Source organism: Sebastes umbrosus, chromosome 14 (genome assembly GCF_015220745.1).
Source record: "Sebastes umbrosus isolate fSebUmb1 chromosome 14, fSebUmb1.pri, whole genome shotgun sequence".
Classification (NCBI taxonomy): Eukaryota; Metazoa; Chordata; class Actinopteri; order Perciformes; family Sebastidae; genus Sebastes; species Sebastes umbrosus.
This window is the reverse complement of record NC_051282.1, coordinates 17,945,526-17,962,468: the sequence shown is the minus strand read 5'-3', so window position 1 is coordinate 17,962,468 and position 16,943 is coordinate 17,945,526. Positions and strand designations below refer to the sequence as shown.

Sequence of the window (16,943 nt, the reverse complement as noted above, 5' to 3'; positions counted from 1 at the left end):
GGTGTCCTCTGTTCTGCCTTTTGTCAGACTAAATGGAGGTTCAACTGTCCATCATTTAGTTGATTTTTTTTGGTGTCACAATTCAGGTGTCAGGTGCTGTTGTTTAAGCTGTTTCACTTAATATTAGTTTATTTCTATAATTTCAGCTCTCTGACATCAAGCATATTTCCAACTAAACACTCTCACCTTCAAAATAAAAGCATTGAAAGTGAAAGTTCAGAATCCAACCACACCTATATAGCACTTTTGGGACTACTTTATGTGTTTGATATTTGTTGTAGGTTGCAACGGTGTGAGATTTTCACATTATTATCAGTTACAATGACTATTAAAGGAATGACAACAGAAATATAATAATAAACTAATTTATAAACTTGATAAAAAAAATAGCATGTAACTATAACATGTTATTATATTGGCTAACTGAAGCATGTTTGTTTACATGTTTGCAGCACCATAACATGTTAAATTAACTACTAAATGAAAAATAACATCAACTGTGAGCTAGCTGTCCTTTTAACAATTAAAATACACTGTAGGTGCTGCACCAAAGGCCATCGATATCCATCTATTTACCTACAGTACCACTGAATGTTGATGTATTGCTTCATTAGAGAACCCATGCACAGATGCAGTTGCTCCAAATTAAAACATGTCTTGCAGATGGATCATTTTCTCACATTTTTTTACCTCTAACTTTATGATTTGAAAAGTCGCCCACACCTTGAGTTTTTAGAGACAACCACAACACCACCTTGGTTTTGAGTAGTTGGATATAATTCAACCTTTAGTTAAGCAAGTTTGTAGAAAATGTCACTTTGGGGAAATAACTATCTGAATACATTGGTTGCTCAAGCCCTAAAAGTCTAACAAACAAAATCTTAAATTTGGAAATGACAAAAAAAAAAAAATCCATCCATCCAATTCATTGTATGCACAACCTGAAACTGTATAGACCAACTATACAACAGCACAAGTGAAGCAGGCAGGCACTCCCACACAAACTGACAGGTGTACACAAATAAAGGTCAGAATACAGCCGAAACAAATAAAAGAGCTAAACAAGAGCAGCAGTTTCTTTTCCAAGCAGGAGTTACCGATGCAACGCAGTTGTGCAGATAGGTGAACGCTAATCCCTTAATTGTCAGCTAAATATTTAAGAGAAGTTATTTCACTGTTCCATGATTGGCAAACTAGTCATACACATAGTGGAGTCGCAATACAGTGGGACAAATACATTTGCAGAAGCAACAGATCATGGGATCAATGTTGGTCATTCCTTCTTGGTTTCTTCCTTCTTAGTTTCTTCCTGCTCCAGTTTCACCTCCTCGTAGGTAGCATCTTCCTCTTTCTCGTCCCCATCGTCTGTCCTAGAGTTGGGGACCCAGAGCCCCGAGTCTATGCACCTCTTCATGTGAATCTTTGCCTCCTAAATCATGGAAAACAACCATACTTATTAACTGAAAATACACATGAATCAGATAACTATACATTTACATAACTCAAATATGATTCCAAGCAGAGGCTTTAACAAAGAAACCTACCGTTGGGTCCATTTTGCTAATAGCATCTTGTAACATCCCGATGTCCTTATCATCAAAGCATTTCTTCATCTCCTGTGATTAAGAACACATTTTGTGAGGCATTTTAAACTGACAAGATAATACGAAAACGAGGGTGCCCGAGTTTTCTTGAAAACTAAAGAACTTACAGCTGGCAGCGTCTCGTACACTTCAACAGGATCTAGCCCTCCAGGTCCCAAGCGCTTTTGTTTCTCCTCTTCCTCATATTCCTTCATGGCCTTTTCGATGCGGATCTTCGCCCTGCCCCGAACCCGCTCCTTAAATGACTCCAGCTCGTCATTGAAGGCATCCTGGTACTGTACATCTGCTGTCTGTGATGGGACACACATCATTAGCATTTAATTGAACATTTCAGTGTTTGCTTTTATTGTGACGTTTCCAACACAGGGATCTTTTGAGGAACTCGGGAACTTAAAGAGAAACTTAACACCCCCTGAAAGTCTTATTTTTGCTGACCTTGCAAAACAGCAGTGTGCCTGTGGAGTGGGGCTGTGTGCTTGCAACCGAGCGATCAAATGTGATTAATGGGAAATGTGGTCTCTCTCTCTCTCTCTCTCTCTCAAAGACAGTAGCCTACATGAAACTATCACGACATAAGATATGAATTCCTGTTTCCCTCTCAAAGTCCAACAGCTAACTAGCTAGCTAGCCCTACCACATCTACCAGCATCAAAACAGGAAGTAAGTGGTAAAGTGGTAAAGTAATAAAGCCCGCCTCTTGCTTGATTTGATTGGCTGCCTGAGTCAAGTGACATTGATGAGCGGTGCGACTCCGTGCCTGGCACTGAATGTTGAGAATATCTAAACCTTTCTAAAAAAAACGCTAGAAAAACATGACGCTTTGTGCAAGAGAGGAGTGCACGAGAAGTTAACTCATTCATGAGAACACTCCCACTGAGCGAAAAAAACGAGTGAGAGCCGCTGCTCGGCGGGCTAACATAGTAGACAAACTACACCCACTTGTAAATCGATATTGAATCGCAAAAGATACTGTCGAGATGATTATTTTGCTTGTGTTTATATGATTGTGGCATGTAACAGAGTTGTTTGTTTATTCTTATATTACTAAAAAATGCTAAGAGAGCTTGTGGAACGTAGCGAGCTTGCCGATCTCCCAGCTGGAGATGTGTGCTGCCAGCGTCGCCGGACGGCTTACGTCACTTCAGCGTTCCTATTGGCGGTGCGAATGCTCACAGAAAAATAGCCCTTGAAGGTATGTAGTTCTCGGGGGAGCTCCCCAGTGGGCAGTTCCTGTCAGGGAGTCCCCAAAACTGTTTTGTCCGAAACGCATATAGTCGCAAAAATAAATACACAGAACATCAAGATGACTCTGTGTTAATTCTTCGCGTGTAAAATTGAAAATTTAATTTCTAAACGCTGTTGTTTTCAAAACATCACTGGACTAATTTGCCTAATATTCACAAAGTTGTTTCAGATGTGAAGGAAACGCAAACAGCAATGTGGAAAGCTTAAATCCTAGTTTATGTTCTGAGTTTAGTTTCTCAGTTTTCAGTTAGTTTCTCCATAGTTCCTGGAACGATTGGTCAAAAAACGCCTTAAGTTATTTCATTAGATATTGTAGCATAAAAACCCAGTTAAGTCACCTTAATCTTGGCAAAAAATTGCCGAAAGCAGGCGCGGGGGTCCACCTTGAGGCTTTTTGCCAACTCTAGAATGAACTGCATGACAATGGTCTGATGAGCCACCTGCTCCATCAATGCGTGTTTCTACAAAAAAAAAAGAAAGAAGATTAATGAACATATTTTAAAAAACACACAATGGCTGTGTAAAGAAAACAAGTTGTGGCAGATATAGAGTATCTCTGAGTTACACCCCATAACACTAACTTGTAATACGAGTTGCAGTGTTTACCTCCTCAACTTCAAGGTCAATGCACATGATGACCAGGTAGTTGGCCGTCTCTTCACAGACTAGATGAGAGTTGTCAGAGAGGTACTTCTGGCTGTCGTCCCAACGTCGCAACATGCCTGTAGTAAAGACAGCAATGAAGGACCATCTCTCCTATAATACCAACACCCTGTAACATGCATGGAAGAATGGATGTCAATGATCCTTACCAAAATGTTTGATCTCCTTCTCATTTTTCTCCACAAAGGTTTTATGCTTCTTCTCCTTCTCTTCTTCGGTCTCATCAGCAGAATCAGGTTTGACGTTGACAACGCTCTGTGGTGGACAAACAGTTGAAGTGGGAAATTAGAAATGGAAATTAGGGGTGTAAAGATTAACTAATGTCATCATCAGAAATGTCATATCAGAAACTTACAAGAAGGGTCAGAGATATGTAAAGTAAAGTAAAGAAAAGGTTAGGCGCACCAGTGCAACCAATGAAAAAAGATAGTCTGAAGTCCTGTTAACATTGATTTAGCTGTTACTATTGTATTATTACAATCTTCTAAGCCTTATGATTTTGTTGAAATAGGGGCTGGTGAATAATGTGGTTGAAAATTATCACCATACCATACATTAAGTTATGTTTTGTTAGGTGTGTCATCCATTCAGCGCCCCCCTTTATCTGCCTCACCTTGCTGAAAACCACCTTGCTGAGCGTGTCCACGTTCCACGGCATCTTCTTCTCTTCCCGGTTATGCTCCGCCACTTTCTTCTCCATATCCCGCTCCTCTCTTTTCAGTTTCTTCTCCTCAGACTGGGCTTTGCTCAGCTCTGCTTTGGCGTCATCCGTTGATGAACAGCTCAGCTCTTGCATTTTCTTCTGTGCCTCTGCCAGCTTACGCCGGCTGTCACCAAGCGCCTTGGTCATGTCTTCACCTCTTTTCTGAAAATCTTCCATTCGCTCCACACGTGCCTGAAGTACAAATATTAAAAAAGGTCACATATCAGTCCCAACCACAGCTACAAGAGTTTCATGTTGTCTGTGTATCTAGATATTGCAAGTTTTCAAGTTCTACTTTATGATTTTGTGTGTCTCTAGCTGTCTAGGAAGGCTGAACTGGACAAACAGTTCCCAGATCTGAAATGAACATAGAAGACAAAGTGCCATGTAGCTGCTGGATGGGGGTTTCACAATGACCGGTGGTAAAGTTGTTGATGAGCTGAAGGTGGTGGATGTGGTAACACAACACAAATAGAATAAAAAAGTCTGTACACACTCACAGAGTTCTGAGAAGAGTTTTGATCTCTTTATCTACAGTCTATGGGTCTAATCCATTTTTTACATTAAATACTTATAAATATTGTGTTTTCTGTGAGATAGATTGGTGGTTTAGGGTATAGTTTATGCTTTCCATGTGATATCCTGTCTCTAATTTATATTTTTTTTATTAATGAAATCATCTTGTAACATTGCAAATGTGTAGCTTAATATAGCAATGATGACTACATTATCATTAATGTTTGCTTGGAATTTAATAGAAGATCAGCAGGCCATTACTGTAAATATGAACTGTTTCTTAATTTTCTTATCTTTATGAATAAAAGTTAAATGGTTAAGTGTTTTTCACTTATTTAAAAAGGTCAGCAACCTTTACTATCAAAAGAGCCATTTTAGGCAAAAAATTAAAAAAATAAACTATCTGGATCCACAAAACATTTGAGCATTGTGATGAAGGTAACACAGTTTTATAGTCAAAGTATATAATAATCTAATCATTGTATATACAGCACTGGAGTCAGCACAGGAAGCAGCTAATGGTCATAGCATAATGTGCACCACTTCCAGTGACTATAAACATGTTTAAATACCTGGTGTCTCCATCTGAAGAGGCTGGGTGTGTCGATGTTGGGATGGGTGTCATCTTCATCATCAGACACTTCGATGTGGTCCCACACGCTGTAGTCTATCCTCGACATGACGCCAGTATAGCAGCCGAACAGCGTTAGCTTCGAGCTATGACTCGGCTAAGTTCAGTGGGCTAAACGAAGATAACTCCAATCTACAATCAGATAACAGATATCACTCAAACGCAGCACTTTTCAGATAATGTGTATTAGTATTCAGAGCAGCAGCAGGCTGTTTCTAGCACAGATAAACTTGGATAAACGCACCTAACGTGGTTTAGACTGGTCGAGACTCTGCTACTGATTTCTAGAAAGAATTGCTGCTGCAAATTTCCGTTTGACGTCAGCACGTCACTGCGTCACACGTACGACGTATGACGTCGGAAGACAGAGAAGAAGAGCTTCTTTTGGCAATCGTTTTTTTTGTTTCACATTCATAAATTAATTTAACAGACGTAATAAATTATATAAAAAAATAATATTATTTTATATTCATTTATATATTTTCACGTTTATATGTTTTTTTTTTTTATATGTGTGTGTTTTCCAAAACCTTCCTGGCATAATGTTAATAATTTAGTATATAAGTCTAATGCAGTGAGGGCCCAAGTGCAAATATACAATGGAGTATTAGGGCCACATTGAGGGGAAAAAAAATCGGAGATTTGAAGAATAAAGTCATAATATTTCAAGAAAAAAAGTTGTAATATTATGAGAATAAAGTCATAATATTACAAGAAAAACGTTGTAATATGAGAATAAAGTCATAATATTACGAGAAAAAAAGTTGTAATATGATGAGAATAAAGTCATAATATTACGAGAAAAAAGTTGTAATATTATGAGAATAAAGTCATATTACGAGAAAAAAAAGTTGTACTATGATGAGAATAAAGTCATATTACGAGAAAAAAAAGTTGTAATATGATGAGAATAAAGTCATAATATTACGAGAAAAAAGTTGTAATATTATGAGAATAAAGTCATAATATTACGAGAAAAAAGTTGTAATATGAGAATAAAGTCATAATATTACGAGAAAAAAAGTTGTAATATTATGAGAATAAAGTCATAATATTACGAGAAAAAAAGTTGTAATATTATGAGAATAAAGTCATAATATTACGATAAAAAAAGTTGTAATATTATGAGAATAAAGTCACAAGTTTATGAGAAAAAAAGAAAATAACACGGAAAATTACTACTTTATAATATTATGACTTTATTCTCATATTACGACTTTTTCCTCGTAAACTTATGACTTTATTCTCTAAATCTCAGATTTTTTTCCCTCAATGTGGCCCTAATACCCCGTCGTATCGTCGTACCATAGACCTACAACAATGATAAATAAAATTGAAAATGTAAACAAAAAAACAGTTATTCATTTCCACTAATTTTTTTTTTAAAATCCACAGGGAGCCACTGGAGAGGGGCTTAAGAGCCGCATGTGGCTCCGGAGCCCGAGGTTGCAGACCCCTGATCTAATCAGTCAAAAATAATTTAAATCACCTGTGTGGGTTTACCATGAGGTGTGCAGGGCCTCTAACAAAGGGACATCTGTAATATGACTCTCAGTAGTTCAGATCTGACATGCACAAACATGTGCCTCATACTTGATAACAGGGTGTGGACACAATGACATGAAAAGCCACAGAAAACATTTCCATTTAATAAATACAACATTTGCCAGCTTACATTATAATGTTCCACTTTATGTTGCACCAGAGAGTTGTGACATTTTAACATTAACAACATTAATAATGGTTTCTGTTAGTTTGCCAGCTCCATGGTTCTTATATGTCTTTCTGCTAAAAGAAGAAATTAAAGGATAATTTAGATAATAAAAGGTAATGTAAGTGCACTTTTACATTCAATGGCACATTGATACAATGTTCTCTCCTCCACTATCCCCATCAAAAGCATACCAAAGGCTGCTATGTGTCACTTTTTGTTCTCCGGAGGTCTGGAGTCCTTGAACCCGGAGCAGCAGATGGAGTTTCCAGCATGAATCTTGCAGCACCGCCTCATATCCCTGATCACATCCTCACACATGCTCTCCACGTATTTGTTAGCTGTTAACAGGAGGACGGAGTATAGTCAGTTAAACGATGATGTGGGATTTGCTTTAACAACATATTCTTTTCTTTTTTTAATCTTTTTTTCCCCCCTTTTTTCAAGGCTGTTTTCATACATGCAATCCACTGTGCCTAATTACAACAGTCTATAAACCAACTTTTATGTAGGTGAGCTTACAGACAAACCCATCAAGTACTCTAGAGAAAACAACCTCAACATTCAAAACCAGAACAAAACCAAAAAAATAATTAACAATAATAATAATGACAAACAGAAAGAATAGAGTGAAAAGAAAAAAAAAACACACAACAAAAAAAACCCCAATAATAATACAAAATACGAGAGTAATAATAAATTAAATCAACAAATAAGTTAAGAGAAAATAAAAAGCAAATATATAGTAATATCATTTACATGGGCACACACACATGCATCCTCCTTAACGTCATGTCACCTCCAAGCATATATATATATGTGTATGCATGTTAACCCATGTAACTATATGTTTCCTTCTGTTAGACTCCATCTCTTCTCAAAAACATCCTCCATATTCCTTATTTTTAACAACACATTGAAGTGTTTTAATGTACCTTGTAAACAGTGTTGGATCGCACATGCTTGCTTCTGACACGGATCTTTCTGTGGCATAGTTACCTGGAAGGAAATAAAGAGGAAACATACTCAGAAGTTGTCAATACACACCAGGCAACTGCATCACAAAGGACTGACTCACACCTTTATCGATCAGGATGGTTGTCAAGGACGTATTAGTCCGGTAAAGTCTGAGATTAAAGGTCGTTTGCTACCAGTGTTAGCCGCTAAACTAATGCCACTTCCGTGATGAGGCAATGTTTTGATCACGTGACGAGTCGACAGCCAATTAAATCATCTGATAAAAAAAGTGCAGCAGCGACACCTGGTGGTGGAAGGTGAGTACACTATATATATATACAGTATATATACCTGGTGGTGGAGGGTGAGTACACTATATATATATATATATATATATATATACAGTATATATACCTGGTGGTGGAGGGTGAGTACACTATATATATATATATATATATATATACAGTATATATACCTGGTGGTGGAAGGTGAGTACACTATATATATATACAGTATATATACCTGGTGGTGGAGGGTGAGTACACTATATATATATATATATATATATACAGTATATATACCTGGTGGTGGAAGGTGAGGACACCAAAGACATTCAAAGTGGAATAAAAGGCACAAATGAATAAATAGTTGCTTTGAACAGGACTTGTTAAAGGTCGTTTTTAATCCAAAACCCCTTATATATATATATATATGTATATATATATATATACAGCCACATTTCAAAATAAAATTCAATAAACTTGAGGAAAGAGGCAAAATTGACTATATTTGATTATATAAATATATATATATATTTATAAATATTTAATGTAAAAAAAATTCTCTACACATGCACATAGTATGACATTTTTTTACCATTGCACCCTGAAGCAGTTTAAGTGCAAATCCCTTGCCGAAAAAGAAATTTTTTCCTCTAATATAAATGTATCCCTAAGTAATTAGTGCAACCAATTCATTCATCATTCAGATCTGTATTCATATATAATATATATTAACATTATCCAAGGGAGGTTTTGGAAAACACACATAGAAAAAAAACCCCAAAAAAACATATAAACGTGAAAACATATAAAGGAATACAAAATCATATTTTTTATATAATCTTTATAATTTTGTAATTTTTAAAGGTAGTTTTTAATCCAAAACCCCTAATATACAGTATATACATACACACACACACACACACACACACACATATATATATGAACACTAATGCAATGGTGAAACAAACACATTTGTTTATTCTCAGTGCAATGCAATTACAGTCTTCTAACTTTCTCTACAAAATTGGCCTCTATTGTTGTGCACAACAAAGAGCAAACCTGAATCCTATTTAGTGTTCAAGCTCTGATTTTTCGATCGGTTCAAGGTGTTTTTTAACAGGTGCATTCTGGGTGCAGGTGATTGACAATTGAGTGTGGTATTTCAATGTCAGTGTTTAGCAAACAACACACAGGCTTTTAGCTTTGAATGATGTGTCTAATGTAGAGTACTCTGTGTAGTTATTTGCAAAAAGTGTGTTTTAGAATTTCAAACTCAGTGTAAAGCAGACAATGTGAACCTGGTTCAGCATATGTGGTCAATAGATGCATATATGAGTGGTTTCAATAATTGTGCCACAAGTGCCAATTTTTGTGTCTTGGCAGTACAAAAAACTGTAATATTAATACATAATCTACCTTTAATAAGACTTATATAAATAAGTGAAAAACACAGTTTTTTTTCATTTAACTTTTATTCATAAAGATAAGAAAATTAAGAAACAGTTCATATTTACAGTAATGGCCTGCTGATCTTCTATTAAATTCCCAGCAAACATTAATGATAATGTAGTCATCATTGCTATATCAAGCTACACATTTGCAATGTTACAAGATGATTTAATTAATACGAAAATAAGTCTAGCCAAAAAAAATATAAATTAGAGACAGGATATCACATGGAAAGCATAAACTATACCCTAAACCACAAGTCTATCTCACAGAAAACATTCATGTTAAAAATACTGACAAATTAAATGACAGTTACCAAACATAGTATATTCAAATATATTTTTTTATAAATGAGATCTAATTCTGCAAGATCGTCATAAATATCTGTTGAGTCATGAATGCATTGTCATTTCCACGCAGCAGCAGTAAAATCCCCTTAGTTGGATTGTGATTGTGTGTCCAATGTGGTCATCTGATCCCATCTCAACATCTCTTGTTTCAAACACCTAAAAGCAAAAGAAGATGCTTATTATAGGACGCCGTGTAAAAAGACACCATGTGCACTTCAGAGTCTCCTTATACCTTTGGTCATGGCCTTGACAATGAACTGCTTGCTCTTCTTCTCCAGCGTGTTGGAGGCGGTGCAGGTGTAGGTCCCTGGCAGCAGTGAGGAGGAGGTAAGAGCTGCTTCATCCTCCATCCTGTCCTGCATGGGGTTGGAGGACTGCCAGCTGTACACAGGTGTGGGGTTTCCTGTGGCAGCGCAGTTCAAGGTGATTTCAGCACCCGCTACAAGGTCCAAAACCTCTGGTTCAGGACTGAGGAATGTTGGGGGAACTAGAGCAAAGATCACAGGGATTAGATGCACCATCTTCAATGTATTAACCCATTGGTGTCCAAAGACTAGCTTTAGTATGATAAGGACAAATGCCACAACATTTGTTCTGATTGGTCAAAAGTCTTGAAATTTGGAACGGACATACTTTGGGCAAGTAGCTAACAGTACAACTTTGACATTTTTATCAATAGTCAGGATTTTTTTTTAAATGAGAAAAAACGCTAACATAACCCTCTGAGACTGACAATAGATTTGTTTTTGTCTTTTGTTAAAAGGGTACAGGGGGTCTTTAGGGGGAGATAGCAGGTCAACAGTAGATGTCACATAGAAGTGGTGTACATCATCTGAAAAGTGGGAACCTGAAGATTAATTTGAGATGCTGCTCAGCACTGTGTGTCAAATTGTTCTAGTCATAAACCCCATTCACGTGCTGACTTATGTCTTATAAGTTGTAATAATAAATAATTATAAATAATTGGGTTTGGAAACCTTTTTTTTACTACACAAGAATTGATAAAAAGGATAAATAATCCCTCCAAATTACCACATTAAATGTTTTTTCATATTAAATTGTGTGTGGGTTCACCTAACCAGGATGCTTTGCGGGAAGACCCACCCCTACTCTGCCTCTGATCGGCTACTGGCTTTTAAACCTAAATGGTAATAGTCAGTAGCCTAGCTATGATGCTAACCGGAGCCTCGGAGCTGCAGTCCGAAAGCAGGCTACCCGGTCCGAACACCGGTGTCATTAAATTCATTTTGGAACATTTTTGAAGTGAGAAATCAACCGTGTAGATTTTGAATATTGGCAATTTTACGAAAATTGATTGACATCTTCAGAGCTGAGAAGCTCCAGAAACTGGTGTGACAGCAAGCTCTGGTTCTGTGAGCGTTCCGAAAACTTCAATCAATTTTCGTAAAACTGATATTCGAAATCTACACTGTTGATTTCTCGCCCCAAAAGTTCTCAGAGGTGAATTTAATGATGAAACAACCGGTGTTCGGACCGGGTAGCCTGCCTTCAGAGCTGCTGTGGTTGAGTCGCTCTCCTCAGCCACAGCAGCTCCGAGGCTCCGGTTAGCATCATAGCTTGGCTGCATACCGTTAGTGTTTAGGTTTATAAGCAAAGAACGTTCAGTATATTATCAAGAAGTGAAAGTCAATCGTTCGTTCCATTACAACGTCAGCGCCCTGCAGCTGAGCTACGCTTCCGCCATTTTGGACTGAAAGCGACGCCCGGATGGCAGTAAAACGTCCGCCTATAAGTGCCGTACAAAAGTAAAACAAAATGATTTCTATTCTATTGTATTCTACTGAAACTGAAAAATATTATAAATATAAAAAGGGTTTTCAGTCCAAAATGTTGCTGTTGTCAAAAGAGTTTCGTCTCTTTGCATCTCTTTGTTGGAAGCCAGTAGCCAATAGAAGCAGAGTATGGGCAGGTCTTCCCGCAAAGGTATACTGGGTTGGTGCGCCCGCACATGCACAGAACGGATCGAGCAGCTGGGACAGATTGGGCACTCACAACCCCTAATATCTTTGATATTGAACTTGTTATGAGTTCATAGATACCAGATACTTGATTGTGCTCCTTGTGGTTTCTGAGATACAGCCATTTTATTATCATATATATATAGTCTTTGAACACATGTGACTACTTATTTTTTCCTAAAATATATCAGAGTCTATTGCAAAAACTGTAGTCCGCGTGTGCCCAAATGGAATTTAGAAAATGTCTTTGTGCTTATGCAAGCCCAGAGAAAACTTCCACTAAAGGAAATTAAACTTTTGATTTGCGGGCACAAATGTATAAAACATATGATCTCTTTTTTCAGATTAACTTCATGACTTACAGTACACAGAGGCATTAAGAGGCTCCGAGGTCACAGTAGGAGGCGGTTGTGGTCCCTCTGGTCCGAGCTCCAGCTCTGCTACGCACCTGTACTGAGCTCCATTCTCAGCTTTGGTTGGTGTGACCATGAGGATGGAGGACACCTGGACAGGCGAGGAAGACGTGAGTTCGGTGAAGGAGTGGTTGTAAACCTCAGTCTGCCCCTTGTACCACCTCAGGGTGAGGTACTGGACCGGAGCGATGTTCTGAACCTCGCAGAGCAGCTGGTACTCCTTTCCTTCCACCATGGGGCCGGTGTTGTTCACAGGCCGGATGGAGATGCTATCCGGGGTTTCTAAATGAATAATACACACAAAGTTCAAGTCAAACAATGTGAGCCATCCATTTCAACGCTTTGTATTAAAACAGGGGCTAACTCACTGTACAGGACCAGGTTGAGTTTCTCCTCGCATTGTCTGGGAGCTGTGAAGAAAACACCATAACAGATGGGCTCCTCTATCCAGTCAATGAGGCTGTCTACCTTCCACTGGACAGACAGGTCCTGCTGAGTGTGTGCAGCACTGATGGCCGACTCCCAGCCCAGCACACGCACCGGGCGAGCAGCCTCGCAGCTGACCGACACCGGCTCCCCGAAGCCCACCACGACCCTGGAGGGCTTGAGGATGAGTGAGCAACCTTCACCTGACACTGAGACACACAGCAGCAGTCCGCATCATCATCACCTTCTTTACACCTGTCATTTTTAGTATACAAGCAGGCTGTAGCTATTATGTAACCCTGTTACAACACACACAGGAAACTCACACTGTACATCAGGAATTGACTAATATTTCTAAAATACGCCGGTGTATAATAATTAATTCATAGCTATCTTGTTTATGATTTATTTCTATGCCATGGCAACAAAATGTGCACTTTGTAGGCCTACTTAAAGGTACAGTGTGTTGGTTTTTGGCGGCATCTAGTGGTGTGGTTGCAGATTGCAACCAACTGAGTTGGTAGCTGTAGTCTTTGCGGTGTGTTCGAGTGCAAATTTTTAGCCAAGACAAAGGCGACGTAAGGCGATGCAACGGGCAGCCTTTGTCGCCACTAGTTCTTGATGTCAGGTTAGTGTGTCTGGGCCCATACAAGCGTGTTTGAAAACTACGGTGGCCTTCATGTAACGTAAAAATATGAAAGTCTCTCTCTAGAGCCATTGTTGTGTTTGTCCGTTCTGGGCTACTGTAGAAACATGGTGGTGCAACATGGTGGACTCCGTGAAGAGGACCCGCTCCCTATGTTAATATGAAGTGCTCATTCTAAGCTAATGAAAACACAACGATTCTTAGTTTCAGGTGATTATACACTAAAGAAAACCTAGTTATGAATATTATATTACATTTCTGCTTATAGATGCACACTAGACCTTTAATCTGTAGCAGTGATTCTCAAAGTGGCACTCTGTCAGGGGGTCTGCAAAATAATTTGATATATATTCTAAATTCTTCGTGCTGTATCATTAAAAAGTACATATATACAGATGGGGACTATTTGCACCAATAAAACAACATATTGTGTCCATTACTCCCACCCATGTCAGCTTTGGGCCAATAGAAACTGATATGATTGTGACACACAGCAATAAGTTAAGTGTTTTAAAGTTGAAGCACTTACTGAAAGTCAGCTTTAGAGCTTTAGAAGATTAAATATCTGGATTTATTCTGACAATGCCAGTCTTGCTACTGTTTATTTTCTGAAATATAGGCTATAAATGCTGTCAAGTTGAGTCCAAATGCAATTTGAATAAAATCACCCTCTGTTTAAAGGTATATAAGTGGTATTAACATTCATTAACACTGCAAATTTACTAAAAGGATTATCTCATCTTAATATGATTCAATTGAAATGTGTTTCTGGTTATCACTATGAAACAGGTCTGAAGTAGTTATAGAGTACATATAGCTCCAATGGCATCTAAGAGTACAAATGGTAGTAAGCATGTCACAGGGGGATTGTGTCTTCATTTTCTTTTGTGAGACATATTTTTTCCACACTCATTTTGGCTGACTGAGGTAATTATCAAATGATTCAGATGTGCAATATCAACATGTCATATTCATATGTGAAATAATAACCCACCCACTCATTCAGTCTATTTTCTTGATATGTTGTTTTAATTTTTTAATACATATTTATTCTTTACCTGCTTATTTATTAGATCTTGTTTTGTTTTTTACTGATGTCTCTTTGTTTTTTGCACTATACCATTTTGTGGCTGTAATCCTTCAAATTTCCCGGCTGTGGGACTAATAAAGGATTATTTTATCTTAGATCACCTGTTGTAAACTAGTATGTGTAATCAGTGTTACAAATATGCGGGGGTCCTTGGAAAATCTTCTCCCCTGTAAATGGGTCCCTGGCCCCAAAGGTTTGAGAAGCCCTGATGTACAGGACTACAGAATTAGACCTACAGTTTCATAAAGTTAGTTGTAGAATATAGTGCAGCCATCCAAACACAAGCAGGCGTATTTCCATGCTACAAAGATCTATAATACACACAATACTAATCACAATGTTATGATTAACTTGTTGTTGCTCTGATGGTCGTTCTCATGTTCATATTATCACCGACTAAAGGTTATAGTTTGCCTGTTACATCACCACTATTTCATAAGCACTAAACATAATCTACAACCCCAACAAGTGATAAAAACAACAACATCTTACCTGAGTAAAACATGCAAAGCGTCAGAATCCATTTCAGAAAGTTGTTTCCCATGTTATTTTCTGCACCGAGCCGTCGCGAGAGAGAGAGAGAGAGAGAAAATTCCAACTAGAACAAGCAACTTGGCAACTCTGCAGGGAACTATGTTGGGACAAAAGGGCCCCCTTCATCCCAGCTGACTTTGGGGGTGGGGGGTGAAAGAGAAAGAGGGAAATTTAACAGGTGGCAGGATTCTGAAAAACACAGCCTGATCCTTTGTACAGCACTGATCTTATAAGCATTTTAGCAGGAAATTACAAACACTACAGCAAATGTCCCAACAGGGATAATGTAGGCATACAATAGGCCTACCACAGGAGCACAGTACTGTACAGTACAGGGAGGGGATAATATTGTCTGGTTTATTATAGTCTAAGCAGAGCAGAATGTTGTTGACAAAATGTATATTTGAAGTATACCAATACATCATGTATTGAAAGTTGAAATCGTTCTTTTCTTCTTTAAACTGAAAGAATAACCTTTGACCCATGTAAATATAGACATAAATCTGAACTATATTACTATTATATAGTTATATATTACTATATTCTCTAATTGCAGCCTTATGTGTGACCATGTTATGCTTTCAACCCAGTGATTTAATCTGTTGTTTGGTTGTCTAATCATGACTGGCTGTGGTCAAAAAGACAGTTTTTTTGGGTTCTGCTTGCATACTCGTCTCCTCTGAACTCCATGCTTTGTGAAATCCCAGCAGGCAGCAGTGTTGGTGCAGCGTGCAGCTTGTAAGCCTCACACTGTGACCAGAATGCTACACAGCGTAGCCGCTTTGACCGCAACCGCAGTGCAAGTGAGCGAGTAATCGGATGCTTTTTTTCTGCTGTGTTCATGGAGAGCACAGCTGGGGAGTCTCAATGTACAGTTGTACATTTCATGTTCTCTCTTCAAGCTCTCTAGAGGAGTATGTTAAGCTTGTGTGTCTATAATACAACTCTTTTTATAACTCCAGGACAAATTGAGCAATATTTCACTCTGCCAGGTTGTTATGGCAACACAGTGAGAGCGTACACAAACAGTGCTTTCTGGCAAAACCTCTAGTGGGAATGACAGAGACTGAACATAAAGAAAATGGTTCAGAAAAGAAATAGGTTTATACTGGCAACCGTGGGCTCTCCTTTACATTCACTTTGTGCAGGACTAATTAGTATGGCAGCCTCAGCACTGTATATGTGAGCCAGAGAGAAAGAAGTTGACAAAAGGTGGCAGTGAAACATAGAAATGAAAGACACCGGTTTGACTGCCTCAATCAGTATTCTGCCCCCGGATGTCACTGACAGAGAAGCTAATTGTTTGAAAAATGATTTGCTTTTCATGCATTGGTCAATTTGCAAGATTTTGGGCTATTTTGCTTCCATAACACATCTTCTTTCAGACTAGTGGAAAGAAAACATCCAAATACACATTTAGGTGTTTATTTTACCACTTTGTCTATTTGTGTCTGTAGATTTCTCCTAAATTAATCAAAAGTTAATATTAAATAATGCCTCATTTGCATATTTAAACATAAAATTTCAGAAAACATATTTGTCGTAATGTCAGTAATCAACTGAGGATGTTTCATGGTGATATCTATTAGTTCAATATTTAAAATTACAAAATTTACAATCTATATCTTTAAAGGCCGTTTTCTCAAAATGAGTTTTTTCTCAGACTCTGAGCCAGAAATCTCCTCTTCAGTAGTACTTATATACTTTTCATTTTCATTCTTATCTATATTCTGAAGGTTTTT

General features: G+C 37.9%; 3 protein-coding genes across 6 annotated transcripts in view; all 3 read right to left on the bottom strand.

Annotated features, from left to right (window-relative positions):
* Positions 1-240: 240 nt before the first annotated feature.
* LOC119502478 (hsp90 co-chaperone Cdc37-like) lies at positions 241-5,727 on the bottom strand. Of its 2 annotated transcripts, XM_037793488.1 has the most exons (9): positions 5,607-5,727; positions 5,304-5,494; positions 4,126-4,407; positions 3,662-3,767; positions 3,456-3,571; positions 3,188-3,310; positions 1,712-1,894; positions 1,545-1,616; positions 1,199-1,429 (listed from the first exon to the last, which is right to left on the bottom strand). In XM_037793488.1, exons 2-9 carry the CDS (start codon positions 5,409-5,411, stop codon positions 1,274-1,276), a joined length of 1,146 nt encoding a protein of 381 aa, XP_037649416.1. In that variant the 5' UTR covers positions 5,412-5,494; positions 5,607-5,727; the 3' UTR covers positions 1,199-1,273. The 2 variants fall into 2 exon arrangements, with proteins under 2 accessions (XP_037649417.1, XP_037649416.1); XM_037793489.1 differs by having other exon boundaries at positions 241-1,429; positions 5,304-5,688.
* Positions 5,728-6,991: 1,264 nt separating this feature from the next.
* On the bottom strand, positions 6,992-8,290 carry cmc4 (C-x(9)-C motif containing 4 homolog (S. cerevisiae)). 3 transcript variants are annotated; one of them, XM_037793493.1, is made up of 4 exons: positions 8,154-8,290; positions 8,009-8,072; positions 7,268-7,414; positions 6,992-7,150 (listed from the first exon to the last, which is right to left on the bottom strand). In XM_037793493.1, exons 2-3 carry the CDS (start codon positions 8,064-8,066, stop codon positions 7,284-7,286), a joined length of 189 nt encoding a protein of 62 aa, XP_037649421.1. In that variant the 5' UTR covers positions 8,067-8,072; positions 8,154-8,290; the 3' UTR covers positions 6,992-7,150; positions 7,268-7,283. The 3 variants fall into 3 exon arrangements, with proteins under 3 accessions (XP_037649421.1, XP_037649422.1, XP_037649420.1); XM_037793494.1 differs by having other exon boundaries at positions 6,992-7,147; XM_037793492.1 differs by having other exon boundaries at positions 6,992-7,414.
* Positions 8,291-9,775: 1,485 nt separating this feature from the next.
* The window catches only part of LOC119501315 (hemicentin-1-like), a 33,881-nt gene continuing 26,713 nt past the window's right edge, over positions 9,776-16,943 (bottom strand). The window contains exons 17-20 of the mRNA XM_037791621.1: positions 12,874-13,140; positions 12,455-12,787; positions 10,346-10,600; positions 9,776-10,269 (exon numbers count right to left, since the gene is read on the bottom strand). Coding sequence (XP_037647549.1) covers positions 10,262-10,269; positions 10,346-10,600; positions 12,455-12,787; positions 12,874-13,140 — 863 coding nt within the window. The 3' untranslated portion in view covers positions 9,776-10,261. The remainder of the gene's footprint in view (positions 10,270-10,345; positions 10,601-12,454; positions 12,788-12,873; positions 13,141-16,943) is intronic.